General features: G+C 52.2%; 1 protein-coding gene across 4 annotated transcripts in view; it reads right to left on the bottom strand.

Moving 5' to 3' along the window:
- SFRP1 (secreted frizzled related protein 1) overlaps positions 1-16,750 on the bottom strand; it is a 45,558-nt gene extending 28,808 nt beyond the window's left edge. For 2 of the 4 annotated variants that reach the window (XM_044225329.1, XM_044225327.1), the window contains exons 1-2: positions 15,958-16,748; positions 10,517-10,594 (exon numbers count right to left, since the gene is read on the bottom strand). In XM_044225329.1, coding sequence (XP_044081264.1) covers positions 10,517-10,594; positions 15,958-16,501 — 622 coding nt within the window. In that variant the 5' untranslated portion in view covers positions 16,502-16,748. Of the gene's footprint in view, positions 1-10,516; positions 10,595-15,957 lie in introns of all 4 variants that reach the window. The other 2 variants (XM_044225326.1, XM_044225325.1) reach the window with 2 other exon arrangements.
- Positions 16,751-17,216: the final 466 nt, after the last annotated feature.

Genomic DNA, 17,216 nt, shown 5'->3' with positions numbered 1-17,216 from the left:
TCTGGGTGCAACAGGTCATGGCTTAGGTCAGGGTTAGAGGCAGCCCTCATCCAAGCCCTCATCCAGGCCCCTCCCTTCCACGTCCCAGCACCTTACCCACAGCAGAGGGCAGTGCTTAATGACGGACCTCCTTTCTTCCTGCAGCCGTGTGAGGACTGGGAGGTGTCCGGGGCTTGTGGCCACACTCAATGGGTAACCACTATAACATACCTGCTCATTCCAACTCCTCCGGGAGCAGGCCCAGCACTGGGGACCTCACCCTCCCAGGAGGGGATGCAGACAGCACAAAAGCTGACTCCTCCCATCACACCTCAGCTCGGGCCCTATGTCCCCGACTCTTGAGCCAGGCCCAAGCCCTAAGGCAGCTCTCAGTTGTGAGAGCTGTCAAATGATATTCTCTACCCATATTTGTTTACCTGAATTGGGTTTTGTCATTTGAGAATTGCTATTTGTTTGGGGTCTTCCCTCCTTTCCCAGCCCTTATTTCCTGACACCAGGAATGCCCATCTTTCCTTTCTCTATTCATCCTGAGTCTGAAGTGAGAATACGTATGCCTCTGGTTAGCTTCCCCGAATCTCTCCAGCCCCAACAGAATACACTCCCTCCACAGGCCTGAGAGCATCTGAAGTCACCAGAGAACAGAGACAAAAAAGCATAACCAAGGCCTGCCTCATCCACCAGATTCTTAAATTTGTTGAGTATGAGAAACGGGTCCTTGGCTCAAAGTGGAGATCAAAGGAAGCCTGGAAGGAGCACAGGCAGGTCTCTGGGTCCAGGAGGTCTGCGTGGCCACTGCCCAAAGAGACGGCTATGGGAGGCCGCTCACTTTCCGGGTGCCTGCTGTCTCTTTAGGTCCAAGGGCTGATTCCAGGCTCCCATTTCTAACTCTGCTGTCACAGACACAGAGATAGGGCCTTCCTTCAGCTCTAACGCCACTTCCAGAAGCTGAATGGATCTGTTGTGGAAGACACACCAGCACGTGAACGCATTTTCAAAGGCTCACGAAGAGAACAGAAGACATCTGAGGTTCTCCCAGAAGGCCATGACCTGGAGAGCACGCTGATGAAGGATCAGAGAGAACCAGAGAAAGCCGCTCTCGTAATCCTGTCCCAGTGAGCGAGAACACAGTGTAGGAGAAGCTGGTTCCTCACCTTTCCCCACTGCCAAAGCTCCATTCTGACATCTCTTTACAACTCACAGACATCCTTTCAGAACTGGCCAACAATTTCCCTTAAGTCATGCCCTGAAGAAATACTTGATTCCCCTAAGTATCTACAGGCCTGTGAGTAAGCGCCTGTTACCTGCACACCCAGCCCCCAAGAGCCCTCGGGACAGCCCGGCCCCACACACCTGCAGCCCCTCCCAGCCCGAAAGACCAGCACCAATCACTCTCAAGACTTAAACATGAGCACAGAGGCTCTCTAGGGGCCCTAGGGTAGCATCTAAGTTACAGGAGGTCCCTAGGAACACCTTCAGCTCAGTCCTGCAATAGGGACCCCACCCAAGGCCAGGGTGATCTAGAAGCTCCAGACTCCTGGACCAGGGCTGTCCGAGAGCAAGCTGTTTCTAATTCAGCAGTCCCTCCCCAAAAAGCCACTCTACATGATGACCACCACATCTTCCTTTGAAAAACCTAGAATGCTTTCTTTCATCTCTTTTCTTTTCTACCACCCTTCCTGTGTTCATTCAGTCCCTCTCTCAAACATGTCCTGGGCACTGACAGAGCCAGACCTGCCCTCTCTATTCCAGAAGGATCGCTTGCCAGCTAGCAAAGCCGATGGCCCCAGGGACACATCTGTACCACTCTTTGTGGCTACTGTTCAAGCTCAGCAGAATTCACCAGGTGATTCCAGCCCCCGGTCCTGCATCCCAGCCCCAGAATCCTGCCAGTTTGGTCCCACGGATGTCTGTCTTCCAAGAAACCTAAGCTGGGCCGCTTCAGGTTCACTTCCCTCCTCACACACCCCAGGCGGCTAGTGTGATGCTGACAGCGGCCATCCTGAGGTTCACCGCCCCCACCATCCTGTGAACCAGGAAGTCCCCGGTGCCAGCCCCAAGTGGCACTTGAGCCTCGGGAGGCCCACCCAGCACAGGACGCTCCTGCCCCCGAGGGCCCTGCCAGGTCTTGCTCGGGGCCAGGCCACCACGCCAGGCCCTCTGGGGCCAAGGCGGAAGTGACAGTGTTAGTGACAGGGGAGGCCTCTTACACAGCAAAGCTATCGCTCAAATATTTATTGTATGTGTCTGGCTTTCACACGGAATCTGCAACCTGCCAGTTACCAGTGTTTACCTTGGTAGAAATTCACGGGAAATTTTAGTCCGAACAGGCCCAGAGTTTATTTTACTGCCAGATAAACAACTTTCTTTGATAAATCATCCGTGTGACAGTGTTCCTGAAAGACTAAACAAAGATTTCAAACGTAATCTATAGGCCTTTCAGAAGTCTTCCAAAGCTAAGGCCTCCTTAATTGGCTGCTCAAAGCAGGCTAGGGCAGGGCAAGGGCCTGACATTTCTTTGGCCATTTGTTCTCCTTTAAACACACACAAATTGGAGCTTCTGGTTCATTTCTGCAAACTGGACGGAATTTACCAATATTTAAATGCTTGCTTGCTTCTTGAAAGTAGCCTGTTTTTTGTTTAAAGGGAGTACATCTCACGAGTATCACAAGGCCGTGGTTGGAAAAGAAGCAAATGCACTGGGGAACCAGCTTGAGAAAAAGAGGGGGGAGGGCAGTAGAACACACAGAGCTAAACCCAACCCAATAAATTAGGAGCAAACACGTATCAGGAATTAGATTTCTAAAAATCACACAAAAACAAACAAACAAACAAAAAGACCTTCAGGAGGCACATCCTGAAACTGCTTACATGGTCCGTCCATGCCTCAGGGGTGTCATCACACTAAAACCCAGGTCTGACTTCCAGAACACACGGGGTTGTTTTCTGTTTGGTTTGGTTTGGGTTGGATTTGTTTGGGTTTTATTAACTATAGCACCTTGAAGCTGCAGAGAGCTTTTCAAGTTTTTCCAAGTGGGCTTTTAAAAAGCCTTCTTCAGTCTAATCCTCTGCTAACCAGAGAATTAACCAGAACATTCCATTCCATCGCCTAAAAATTTTTGCCAAACTGATTTCACTTGTGCCAAAATCTTCCTACCTAGGCTCATTTTCATCCTGAAACTATTCTTTCCAACAAGAAGAGATCATCGTGATTATGGACTGAGCTGCGGCCATATTCCAGGCACCCCACATGTTTGACTCAAAGTCAATTCTCCCTACCACGGCAGTAACACGGGAATCACCAGTCACATTTTGCAAGCGAGGAGACAAGCTGGGGGACGTTAAGAGACTCTCTTGTGGTTGCTCAGTTTATAGGGTTGGGATTGAATCCAAGTCTCCCTGGCCCAAAGCCCATGTTCTTTCTACTCTACTGTACTGCCTGCCTCTCCACAAAGAAAGAAACCAAAGATTGGTGAACCTTTTCCATGGGGTGGGAGCACCTATCAGTCCATTTACATCCCACAGGCTTTGAAAGCCATGAAGGAGCCCCCTGTATCCCCTTCCCACCAACCTTCCCTTCCCACAGACCTCACCATTCCTGGCAGGAGGGGACCTTGAAAGCATGGGGGTACATGAGGGAGGACAGGTATGAAATGGATCAGCAGCCCAGGTAAATGCTGGTGGGGACAGAAACCTTCATAGACACCAGGAAGAGCAGCCTTGGACGATCACATGACTAACTCTTTATCGGAGTTTTATTTTTCTCAGTCCCTGAGATGAGCCTTGGACTGGCTGACCTTTGAGGTTCCATCCAGCTTGGCGTGTCTTTAGAATGACAAAGGGATACAAATGAGCGGTGCAGCCCCCTAAGACATGGGCCACTTGTGCGGGCTGTGAACAGCACCCCCTTTCCCAAACCATTCCTTCCTGCCTCCTTTCTCCACCCACATCCAGAAAAGCTTCAGACAACAGAGGAGAAGCTGAGGGTCGGTCCTTGTCACTCCCCTTCTCCATGACCGTCTATCCATGCATCAAAGGATAAGGGTGACGTTTTGCTAAGTGAAATAAGCCAGACGCAAAAGGACAAATATTGCCGGATGCCACTTACGTGAAATACCCAGAACTGTCAAATTCATAGAGACAGAAATGAGATGGCGGTTTCCAAGGGCTGGGAGGAGGGGCGATGGAGAGTTAGTGTTTGATGGTCACAGAGCTTCAGTTTGGGAGGACGAAATCTATCCAAAGATGGCTGGCAGGGAAAGCTGTGTGACAATGTGCGTGTACTTAATGCCACCGAACCATACACCTGACAGAGATGGCAAATATCATGTTATATGTATATATCTTACCACAATAACTTGATCAGAAAAAGAAAAGAAAAAAGATAAGGGGGCTTAAGAAACGGGGCTGGGCCACTCCTAATCAGAGAAGCACCAGCTGGAGAGGACCTCACAGGACACCCACCCACACCGTTGGGCCACTGACTGTCCCAAGGAGTAACCGAGTCAGACCTGGACTTGGCCACAAGGAGGGGAGGTCACGCATCAGCCAATCCTGAGCCGATCATGCCTACAGTGAAATCTTTGTCTTAGGACAAAGAAAAGCAATCCCTTCGGCATGACGCAAGGAGGGCACAGGGTTGCAAACAGAATCAGATTTGGAAAAGATTTCAATAAATATGGTGAGAGTAGAGGACAGAGCGCTCCCGAGACACCTCTTGCTGCTCTGGGGAGAGCCACAAGGGAGGTCCCACCTGCCCCAGACAGGTGGCCGGATACTGCCGTCCCTGGAAGCATCGCCACAGTGAATGTTTAGTGAGTCCGGCCTGGGTTCCCAACACACCGTCGCCTCTGCTCCTCACCAAAACCTATACCTGGGCCTATGAAATGGAGGGAAACGGAGACCTGGAGAGGGGGAGGGATATGCCCAGTGTTGCAAGGCACGCACACAGCAGCAGAGGAAGGACTGAACTCCGTTCCGGGAAACGCCGTGCCCCATCCACGGTTCCTCACTGTCTCATACTTCAGTATACTATCCCAGGCCCCACTACGCTAACACAGTGATTCTCACCGAAATTTGCTTTACCCAAGTATTTTCGTGCTCAACAGAGCCAAGAGAGAATCAGGCATGGAGACAGGAAGTATAGCGCTCACCAGAAGGGAGAATGTGGCTCTTCCCCACCTTTGCCCTGACGTTCCTTAGCCTCGCTTCAGAGTGCAAAGTGGTCTCCATGTGACCTCAGCCTGAACTGCCCAGGGCCTGATTCTCTGGCCAGGACCCCAGGTTTGGGTTCTGCACAGACAATCTCCAATCCAAGACCACAGGTGAGCAGGGAACGGACATCACCATCAACCCAGTCAACTGAAGGCTTCAAGGCCCCTTGGTTCAGCCACAGCCCATGTGCTGGACAGCACACCCCTGGGCATGGACGAGAAAGCTACTTAGAGCAGGACCCAGGCTGTGACCTGTGGGCTATGCTTTCCAGGGACTGAAAGCACCGACTCCACGTTCTCCCTCACACGAAGTGCCTTAACGATCCTTTCCAAGTATTTACAGATCTGTGGATGGGAGACTATTTCAGAAGCCTTCAGCCCGCCGACTCCACCCCAAGAGCTGCGTACCTTCTGCCTTACTTAACTGCACTTCCACTGAACTCAGTTTCTGGACGTGAATGCTTCTGTTTAGTTTTTAACATCCATGCATATACACTCCGTCACCCAAAACAGGGCATGAAGTTTTCCTTGAAATTAATAAATGTGTTTTCCACAGCCACTTGGAAAGATGCTTTCTCCTTTTATTAAACAAAGAAAGAAAGAAAGAGTAAAGAAAAAGGAAGTCCAATTTCCATCCCCCTGCCATTCCACCAATTCAAATACTCATCCGGCAAACTTTTATTTCATGCCTACCGTGGGGAAGAGACTGTTCCTAGGACTGTTGAAGTACAAACAGGACTTGTTTTTTTCATTCTAAGACATGGATTATCTTCACATATTACCATGAGGCATGCTTCCTTGTCACTGGTCCAAAACGAACAGTGCGTCTTATAATGAATGGGCAACTCACATTAGGTAAAATAGGGTGCCAGATACAGACCCCGCTCTCCAGCGGCTTATAGATGTTACAGTTACCGTGCTGGTAGCCAGTTTCCCTCACCTCGGTGGGAGGAAACCCTGGGTTTAGCTTGAAAAGGCTGAACCCGCATTTTGCAAGAGATCGAACTGCCCTTCGGAGTAAACTGCTGTGCTTCCAAACAGCAGCACAGCCAACACACCTTGAAAGAAGAGTGAGGCAGAGCAAGAACATATTAGTGAGGGTTCAGGAACCTCTGAAAAGATTTCTTCTAGGAAACATTCCCAAAGCCTAAAGGTGAGAGCCGGTTTCCTTCTTTTCCTATTTGACTCCTTTTGCCCTTACAAAGTATGGTTTTACTCTTTATGAGGAAACATAAATGGGGAAAAAAAAGAAGTCCCCAGAAGGCAAGGAAAATTTCTGGGGGCAATGAAATCCTTTTTTCCACAGCAAGAAAATACTGGGGTAAAGGAGTTTCCACCCGAACTCTCAGGCTCAAGAAAACTGGAGAAGCCTGCACGAGAGCAAGTCCTGAACTACCGTAGCAGAAGGTGATCATCGAGCACGCTTCTAGCAGAAAAGCTTAAAGGTCTTTACAGATAGTGGAGAAGTTAGAGACACCGGCCGGAGGCAGGGTCCTAACCTCCCAGCAATTATAAATGAGCTCTTCACACCCCTGGGATAAGCTAATGCGAAGGAAAGATGCCTAAGGGCACCGAGTTGCTAACAGCAGAATTACTAGTGATGCAGCCTGTTTAAGAGAAAGGAGGCAGCACCCTGATGTCACAGAGCAGGGAAAGCCCAGAACACAAAACGCAGAGCAACATGTCCCAACTTCAGTACAACAGGCAAGCTGGCCACCATGCCGAATTCAGAGACTTTGCACCATCTAACTTTTGGCTTTCCCACATCTGGTGCTTGATCCAGCCTGATCCAGCTGCATTCCTGAGTATCAGCTCACAGGTGTTTCTACTGATGCTTTTCCCTGTTGGGGAAAAACAGTGCGCTCGGAACTTGGGGTGGGGGGGTGCGCAGGGGTGTCCAGTGCAGAGGTGGAGAGACTAGTGGCCAGGCAGACCTGGCAAAGATTTAAAAACGCACCAGCTGGGAAAGAGTGTTGGGCCCTGCACACCCCGCTCCACGGAGGCTGCGGGGTTCCGAGGATGCGTTGGCAGGAAGGCGAGTGTGTGTGCTGACCCAGAAGGAATGCAGCCCCTTATTCCTCACGCTCACAGACAGCCTTCCAACAACCTGATGTCTTCCCACCAGGGATGTCAGGGCCACTTAAGGCAAAGTTTGATCCCTAGAGCAGGGAGGAAAACCTTCTTTTTCTTCTCTGTTGTGTGTCAGCTTGCCCTGCTGAATTTCTTTGTTTCCTAACTGAATCCCATCAGCGTGGCTGACTGCCTCGCTTGCTTGAAATGAACTGAGCTAAGAAACAAGTTTCTCAACAAGGCTGCATTCTCCAGGATGCTGAGAAGGGCAGAGTTAAGCTCAGCCCCTGCAGAGTGAAGGAAAATAAAATCCTATTTATTGCCTTACAAGAACATCAGAAACAAAAAAACAAAAAGTCTCGCCTGCATCCAGTTCAAAGAAGCCTGGCATACGCCATAGCCGTGCTAAGGGGATAAATCCCTCATGGCAGAGCCCAGTGGATGTTCATCGTCTCTTAAATGAGGAAGGCAGCATGCCAGAGAATGGAAGAACTCCAGGTGGGAACGTCAGATTCCTTATTTATGAAGTAAGTGGACTTGATTTGATGACCTGTACGGTCCAGGAGGACCTCAGACCTTCTCTGAAGCCGAGAAGAAAACCATCTCGGGGCAAACAAAACACAGTCTCAAACAACCCATCAGTCAGATCTGCCAAGACCTGACGAGCTATTAAAATAAGATCTACCCCTCCCTCCTATAAGCAGTAAACAGGTGGCTTGCTGACTTAGTAGGCAACTACTACAGTGGGCAAGGACATCCACCCCAAGGAGTTGCCTGAGCACCCTCTAGACCCCTGCCCTACGCCATGGGGTCAACCTTCTATGTTCAAATCCTCCCCAAAGCCTGCCTCTTCGCCCCAATTCCGGAGAATGTCTCTCATGGACCTCGTTGACATAAAACCCTCAGTGACCAGAATTGTAGGAAGTGGGAGTGGAGGAAGGAGACCCGACGACAAGCTCAGGTTGGTGAGTTCCAAAGACTCCGAGCATAAAGACACTGATTCTCTTCTCACAACTCCTTAACGTTAACTTGGACTTGAGTTCCCACGGCCCCCTCCTCAGCTGGTGAGTTCTCAAATGACGCCATGACTCTGCAGGAAATCACCGATTCGTGTTTGGTCAGTGTTTAAGAAAAAAACACTTTTAATTAAATTGTAATTTGCTCTAGGTAAGTATTTTTGAGTATGGCGTCTAGCACAGCCCTTTGCCCTCCAGAAATGTCGAATGAGTGGATACATGAATCAATGAACGACCACATACATTGGATTTCAGTTCCTGACTAGGAAGGCACGGCAGATCAATCACCTCCTCCACACTCTGGGTTCCCAAGCTTTCCATCATTCTTCCCTCAGAAGTTGAGCCTGACGGAAGTCACAGGAACATAAAGCATCAGCTAATATATTACCTTTCAGAGCTTGCTTTAATATGGTTTCTTGGATTTATGCAAATATCAGCAGGCCAACTTCTAAAAGTGAGTGTGCTCCTTTACAATATCTGAAGAGGATCCGGGAAATCAAAACCTGGCCCTTTGGTTATCCCTCGAAAGGACTCTTTGGGCTCTCGGCCATATCTCAACAGATTCCTTCTGCCCCAGCCACACCGCAAAAGGCTTCTTGTCAGGATTTCTGAGAGATTTTCTTTTCTCTGTCCCAAATGCACCTTTGGGAAGGAGTCTCAACCCCATTTGTGGAAGAAAAGGTTTATTGCTAACACAGTATGGGGCTGTGCACCCACAGACGCTCCAGTGGGCAGTCTGCCGGCGCAGCTGGGCTCTCGGCACCCCTCTAGGAAGCAAGGACAAAAGTACTCCCGGACGATGGAAGGGCCACAGAGTCCACACACGTGACCTCAGATGCCTTCTACCATTTCCCTTCCGGTTCATTTAAAACGGCAACCAGAAAAAAGGAGGTGCCTCAAAGACAGGCCGGAAACTGCCCCCTAGACCAATCTTCCTAGAGGTCCCGCAGGCCCCCACCAAGGGCAGTGGAGGCCGAGATGTCTTGTGCACAAACAAAGCGCACAAGGCATATCCGTCCTCAAGACGCTGTCGTTGGCAAAGGGTCTGAGCTCTCCCACATCCGTCCTCAGTCACGAAGACAATCCTGAGAATATGCATGTCACGGTACAATTTCCTTCAACTTGCTTGTACAGGTCACATGCATGGGAATCGGACACAGCCCTTGGGGAGTGCAGGAAGGCCTTTCTGTATGCTTTATTATGTTTGGTTAGTGAAAACATGGAATAGGTCACCCTGAATGGCCAAGGACCCATGTTACCTACCGTTCTGCTCTTCCCGGTAAGAATTCTGCAAGAACGCCGATCTCAGAGACACGCGGCAGGCATCTCAAGAAAGGCACCGCTCAGTGTCAGGCTGAACCTTCCTTCAGCAAAGTGGGCCTTGTCCCACAGGCAGAGCCAATTCTCGGCATCCGCATGAATTAGAAGGAGGCGGCCTTCCAAACGGAGGTGGTCGACATTTACCGTTCCCAGGCTCAGGGTGTCTGGAGCTGTTCAGGCCTTCTATGAGGCTGCCTACAGAGGGCCATCCCTGAAAAGCCCCCTGAGATCTGCTCCCCAGACCACATCCAGCACTTCTCCTGGGGCTGTAAAGGCTGATCTGGCATTAACCCGGAGTGGTTTGGGAAGAAGGGAGAGAATTCCCACTACTGGAGGGAGATCACTTTTCTGTGTCAGGAAGGACCTGATGGGGACCCCTCTGAATGCCCCAGCGGCTGGACTCCCCTCCCCAGGGGCTGGGGGGTGCAGGTGGGCAGGAACCTGTGCCGCATTTCAGAGCCTGGGCAGAGAGGTGCTGACACCTAGGGGCGGATGGAGAAAGAGCCGGTGTGAAGAGAAGGCCAACCAAGCCGCTGGTGGGATCTCCTGGGTCCAGCTCCTGGGAGCATCCAAGGAGGGGTGTCCCTCCCTAACTCCTCCCGCTCTGTCCTCAAGTCCGCCACCCTCCACATCTAGAGAAGGTCCCCAAAAACCTGTCCAGGAATCCCTCAAACAGAAGGGCAGAAGCCAAGTTTAACTTTAATGAAAACAAGCCCGTTCTACACCCTCTCCAGATTTCCATGGGCCTGAGAAAAGCAACCATTTGGGGAAGAATGAAGGGAGAGAATATAAAGCTCCAAAAAGAGGCACCCACAGGCTCTCTGCTCCCCAGGGACACAGACCAGAAGGAAGCAGGGACCAGGCCAAACCTCCCAGGGGTGGCTGGGGAAGTCTTCTTACCAAACTCGCTCGCACAGAGATGTTCGATGATGGCTTCAGACTTCAGCTCGTTGTCACATGGAGGACACACAGTTGTGCCTAGGAAGGGAAAGGAGGAGAAAGAGGAGCCATGAGTGACAGAGATTGCGATCTGGAAGGAGCCAGCCCTGGGGAAGAAAGAGGTCAGCCCTAGGACCAGGCTGAAAGTAATTAAAGGTCCTCTGGAATTTCTGAAGAGCAACTGGACAATCAGAGTCCTGGGGCCCTGGACCCAACACCAGATGGACACAGCCTCTTTCTTTCTTTCTATCTTCCTTCCTTCCTTCCAAGGAAGGAAGACCGTCACACAGACCTTCCAAAGATAGTCACATAGACCTTCCACACCCTTCCTTCCAAATTTATTTATTTGACAGAGAGAGAGAGAGCGCACAAGCAGAGGGAGCACCAGAGGAGAAGCAGGCGCCCCGCAGAGCAAGAAGCCTGATGCGGGGCTCGATCCCAGGACCTCAAGATCATGGCCTGAGCCAAAGGCAGACGCTTAACAGACTGAGCTACCCAGATGCCCCCAGACACCATTTCTTGAAAATCTGGGGGCTTGAACTGTGGAATTCAGCACAACCATTTAAACCGACCTTATTGGGGCGGCGTGTGAACTGTGGCTGGACGGGGAGTGCTCAGCTATTCCAGCTGTTTGCTTCTGGTTCTTTCTCCCCTCATCCTTAAAATATCCCTCTCTGATCCCTGCCCCCTTTCCCATTCCCAAACTTCCAAACGGACAGCAGATCAATCTGACCTGCTTCCTAGGAGCCAAGAAGGAAACTCACCAGACACACCAACTCAAGCTGCCGGCCCGAGTACCCCTCTCCAAAAGGGCTATTGCCGTGTGAGTTCCTGCCTGCGCTGGGGTGGGAGGCAGGAGCAGCTGGGTGGGGCTGGGGCTGGGGGCAGCAACAGGCAAGAGCTGCCAAATGGGAGAGCCGGGAGGGTGGGGGGAGCAGGAGGACCCTCTGAAGGTGTTTTCACAACACTGTGAAGTGCTTTGAAGAGGAGGGGTGTGTGTGTGTGTGTGTGTGTGTGTGTCAGGCATGAGGGCCACTGCCGGGCACAGGGGAAGCATACTTCTGAGGCCAGGGACAGAGGCCTCCTCCAGGTCCAAATGCTGCTGGAGGGGGGATTCCCCCAGGGGGTACAGTGCCTCTGTGGGAGGACAGGGAAAAGGCAGGACAGTGGACGCCTCAGACCTTCCCCCCCATCATCCATTGGCCACTAGGAGTTTAATCCATGATCTAGGAAATCTAGCACATTCAAAGGTCACTCCACCCCTGGCAAAGCACAGGGGGCCAAGCCAGGGTGGCGTTGAGAAGCAGAGGAAAGTCACCCCGAAGTATAATGGTAAAGTCGAAGGCTCTTTGTCCTCCTCTTCCTCCTCCCCTGTCCTTTCCAGTGGCCTCCGTGGCAAAGTCTCCTGTCTGTGATGTCCCCCGGGGCTCATCACCGTCACCAAGGTGGTGACACTATGGAGGGAGCTGCACAGCCCTGCCAGGCCAGTGCTGCCCCCCAGGACATACCCAGTCCTCAGCCGGTCACCCCCACTTTCAAGCAGGGTCCCCCTGGGGCCCAGCAGGGACCACACTCTTTCATCTTTCTTAGGATTCCTCTCCCACCTTGGCTCCATACCCAGGGCCAGACACCATCTAATTCTCAGTGCGGCAAGAGCCACAGCCACGCTCCAAGCAGAAGACTGTGTGACTGTCTTTTGGCCCAGAATTTGGAAATTTGCTTTTCAGCCAGAATTTGAAATTAGGTCCTGGAGGTAGTTTTTCTGACAAAGGGAAAAACTTACCCAGAATTTTGCCTTATGGTTCTTGCTTCCCCGGGGAGAAAAACAGGGAAAGGAGGTCCTGAAGTATGGGAAGGACCGTGTTACCTATCCCAGGAGGGTGAACAGGGTTTTCCTTGTTTTCTTTCTTTCTTTCTTTCTTTTTTTTTTTTAAGTAGAAGTTATCACACTGTAAGTTTCTATGAATATAATCTTGACTGAACAAGTAGCAGGGCCCCGGCAGTGAGACTATCAAACACTGTCCCCAGGGCACACTCCCGCCATCCCCTCTGGACCCTCTGATTTCCCTGACAGGCTCTGTAGCCAAACGGGACATTATTCTCAGGCCCGCCAATGAACATTTGACCTTCAGCGCCTCTCAAGGTAGAAACAGCTCACGGGGTGAGCTAACCCCCATCTTGACTTTTCTTATGGCCGACTCTGGAGTAGCTTGATCCAGGGAAAGGAGGACTGTGTAAAGCAATATTAATCTATGCCCCCGCTGGTGTGTCCTTGGGGCCCTGCAGGCCACCATCCATCTGAGAGGTAGGACGAAACTGCTGTTTGAAGGGAGATTTCAAATAATGTTGAAAGCAAGGGAACCCAAAACTGAAGAATTTTGTGTTTCATTAATATTTTAGGGGGTGGAGAGGAGACAACAGTCCAACACTAGAGTCACGATTAAGTGATTTTTTTAAAAAAATCAGGACACGTGACACAGCGCTCTCTCTCTCTCTCTCTCACACACACACAGTAAACACACACAATTACACACAAACTTTCTCCCTCACACACACAGCAAGTCTTCCCTGGCCAGCTCCTTCACATCCTGAGATGAGACCTTCTGGAGGATCCCGGGAGACAAGGAGAGCACCGTGGGCCCTGCAATCCATGACTAGAACAGCCAGGCTGATCTAATACACAGCACATCTGAACAACAAAAAAATTAAACTAAAAATATAACCTCATTTCGTACAACTTCAATCAGTGGAACCTGGCTGGAAGAGGAAACCACCATTTCCTGGCCTGGGAATGGGTAGATCTAACGTAAGCGCAAGATGTAGAAAGAACTTCCCTGGAAAGTTGCTAAAGTTATGTTTTTCCTATGCCGCACAGGGACAGTTGCTGATGTAGCTGGGGTGTCAGACTTTTGGAGGGAAAAGTATCTTTTGACTTTTCTCTCATTATCAAGTCGATCTTTACTAACACAAGGCTCTTAAAGTGTTCCCAATACCCCCAAAACATGCCCAATTACGTGAAGAGCATGCCGAGATATGCATTATGCCTTGAAAATTTGGCTTTAATTTCAAAGACTAAAGAGAAGGGAGAATAAAAGTAGTACCTATGTATTTATTCTCATCCCAAAGTACCAGTTCCCATTCTGGAACCTCAAGCCATAAGCTCATGAGGACTGGTAGTTTGGTCTGTCTCAACCTGCCCCCTCCAGACAGACAGACAGACACACACACACACACACACACACACAGCCTTCCCACCTCCAAGCTCAGCTGACAATGGCCATGTGGCCTCAGAGGAAGTCATCCGGGGCTCTTGTCAGGCTCCCTCCCACCAAAGGGGAGGAATGGGTGCTCTCTGGGCAGAACCTCTCACCAAACCCAATGAGGGGAGAACCAGTTCCCAAGCCCCACATCTGATGAGTCCTCTCAGGGCTCCTCTCTATTCGGGAGTTGGCCTTGGGAGGGTGCTACCCAGGCACTCAGGGGCTGGAGGGGAGGCATGGGGAGGATGGTACCAAGGCCGACTCAGGAGGGGGCAGTCAGGTGGAACAGCAGCCCAGAAGTCAAAGGCAAGAGAGCAAATCTAGGATATCCCCCACTCCACTCCAGCCTTTCTGGGCAGCGGGGGTTTGGGTTGGTTGGGAGGATTCTTCCCGTTTTATCCGTAGGCACCTCAGCCAGTCCCCCATCTTCCCCATAAAAGGTGTACCCCCCAAGGTCTCCTTGTGCAAGGACTGTTCCCGAAAGACAGCTGGGGATGGATCAGAGGCCTCTGGAGCAGAGTGGGCTCATCTCTGGGTGGGCCGGCGGCCAGCCAGCGGCCAGCCAGCGAGGAAGGGGAGAAGGAAAATCCTGTGGGCTGTAGAGGATGGCCCCACACCAGCAGAACACGAGTGCTTTGTTTGCTCTAGGTAACCGCTTAGCTCTTGATCCAAAGGCCCGCAATTGCAATTCCCCCAGAGGTTAACCCTGTGCAGACACGCAAGAGGTGGCCGGTGCCCCGGCCCCCCGCAGCCAGGCTGTCACCTCTCCCACCCGCCAGGGGCCCAGGCCACCCAATGTCGGTCATTTTGGACCAATCTGCTCCCTCCCTAGAACACGCAGGAGCATTTGGGGCTTGCTTTCCCCATACTACCACCGTCACACTGGAAGACTAAACTCTTCAGTGGACATCTCCCTTTTAGGCATCACTTCAGGATGAACCAAGTCAGCCAACAGCCCGACCCCCACCCTAAACCCCTTCCTCCAATCCCTCGGGGACACTGGTATGGTGTCCACACACTAGGTATGGTTCACCATTCCGGACTATAGGACTATGGACACATCTTTCTTTCAGCCTCAACTCAGCTTCTGAAGAATTTGCTCCTTTAAAAGTCAAGCCACTGCACTGGATTTTTTTTTTCTTGTTTGTTTTGATTTTTTGGTTTTGTTTTGTTTTGTTTTGTTTTTGCCTCTCCAAGAGGGATTCTTTTTTCCCCTACCCTCAAGAGCTGCCCTTTAAGTGGGAGGGGTTCTAAGAGGAAGCGCAGGCCCCCTCCGTGGGGCTGTTAGGAAAGTCTCCAATTTGCGTGGCCCCACTCCCCAAGGAGAGATGAACAATGAGCTAATTGCATTTTTATCTTTCTAATTACCTGAGGATTTGTGTAAATGGGAGAAGCAGGGGGTATGCAAGAATGAGAGTACACGCTTTCCAGCCCCCAGCTTCCCCAAGCAGTTACCTGAAAAGGGTGGAGAAACAGAAATCCTGTTTCTAAACTTTTTTTTTTTTTTTTTTTTTTTTTTTTTTTTCTTAAACTCAGCCAGTTCTGCAACCCTCCCGGAGCTACTTGGCTGAAGGACTAGCTAAAGAAAGCCCGGGGAAGGGATGGGGGGCGATTTTTTTTTAACCCTCATCCAATTTATGAAAATACACAAAGCTGCGCCTTAGCATTTTCTCAGCCTTTCTGGGCTTTCTACACTTTGGGTTTGGGTTTTTTTTCCCTCCTGGGGCATCCCGTCTCGGTGTTAAAAACTTCCACGGGGACTCGGTTCCCATGCAGAGGGAGAAGGGCTCTCCTTCCGAACAGGCTTTGTCTCAGGTACGAAAAAGCGAGCTGGATCCCAGGAACAGCTGCTCCACGCACCGCATCGAGCTTGCGAGGGGCCCAGGCGCAGCCGCCGCTGCCGGGCAGGGCAGCCGTGCACCTGGGTCGGCAGAGGTGCCAAGCGACACCTCGGACGAACGAGAGGCTTTTTTAAAACTCGTTCCGCACAGCTTGCGAGCGACCTCCAGGGAGCGCGTGCGAACTCCGGGGAGGAGCGGTCGGGCGGGGGTCCGAGTGGCAGGGGCTTTCCCGCGGCGGGTCGCCCGGGCCCCAGCCCGCCCGGGTTGGGGAGCTCGCGCGCGTGGGAAGGGGCGGCCTGACCTTGGGGCTTGGAGGCTTCGGTGGCATTGGGCGGGGTCATGGCGATGCAGACGTCCCCCTCAGGGAACTTGTCACACTTGAGCATCTCGGGCCAGTAGAAGCCGAAGAACTGCATGACCGGCTCGCACGAGTCGCGCACGGCCTCGCAGAGCCAGCGGCACGGGTAGATGGGCCGGTCGAGGCACACGGGCGCGAAGAGCGAGCAGAGGAAGACCTGGGTGCCGATGTGGCAGTTCTTGTTGAGCAGGGGCACCCAGCTGCTGGCCTGCTGCTTCACCTCGGCCATGGTCTCGTGCTCCAGCAGGTTGGGCAGCACCATCTTCTTGTAGCCCACGTTGTGGCACAGCCGCAGGTCCACCGGGATGTCCACGCACTGCGGCGGTTTGGTGTAGAAGCGCCCGCTCTGGTAGGAGCCGATGTCCGACTGGAAGCTCACGTAGTCGTACTCGCTGGCCGAGCCCGCGGCCAGGAGCCCGGCGGCCAGCGCCAGCAGCACGCCCGAGGCGGCCCAGCGGCGGCCCCCCGTGCCGCGCCCGCTGACCATGTTGGCTCGGCGCACTCGCTCCCGCGACGTCGGGGCTGCCTCGGCCGCCTCCACGCGCGCGTCCCGCCGCAAACTTCCAGCGATCTCCGGGGACAAAAGACGCCGTCCCCAGCGCTGCCCCGCTCGGCGGCCGCGCGCTCCTGCCCGGTCCTCGGCGGGTGGCGGCCCTCGGCCTGCGGCGGGAGCTTGCGCGGGGAGGGGAGCTTGCGCGGCGGCCCGAGTGCGGCCCCGGCTCCCGAGCGCGCGGCGGGCTGGCGGGCGGGCGGGCGGGCGCGCGGCACCTACTCCGGAGGCTGCAGGACTCGAGTGCCCGGTGCTCCTGTAGCAGCGCCCTCGGAGTCTCCCCGCGCAGCCAATCAGCTCCCGGCTGCGGCGAGCCGCACTCATTCCGCACGTCAGTCACCGGCGCGATTCACCAATCGCTTCGCTGGCAAGGGGGTTCGGTCGACTAGAACTCAACCCCGGTCAACACCCCTTAAAAAACAAAACCAAAAATAAATAAATAAATAAATAGCGGAAGAAGTGGGGAAAGGAGAGGAAAAGAAGAAGAGGAGGACAGGGAGAGAAAGAGGGGATGGATTTTAAAAAGGAAAAAAAGTGTGCGGTGGATAAAGAGGGGAGTTAACGCTGGTCCATTTGAGTCGGCTGGAAGAGAAGCAAGAAACCTTAACAGTACTTACAAATCCACGCGATAATAAAGACTTTTTTTTAATGC

The sequence above is a fragment of the Neovison vison genome, chromosome 11 (assembly GCF_020171115.1).
Source record: "Neovison vison isolate M4711 chromosome 11, ASM_NN_V1, whole genome shotgun sequence".
NCBI classification, from domain to species: Eukaryota; Metazoa; Chordata; class Mammalia; order Carnivora; family Mustelidae; genus Neogale; species Neogale vison.
The sequence above is the reverse complement of the archived record's forward strand: the minus strand, read 5'-3'. Positions and strand labels throughout refer to the sequence as shown.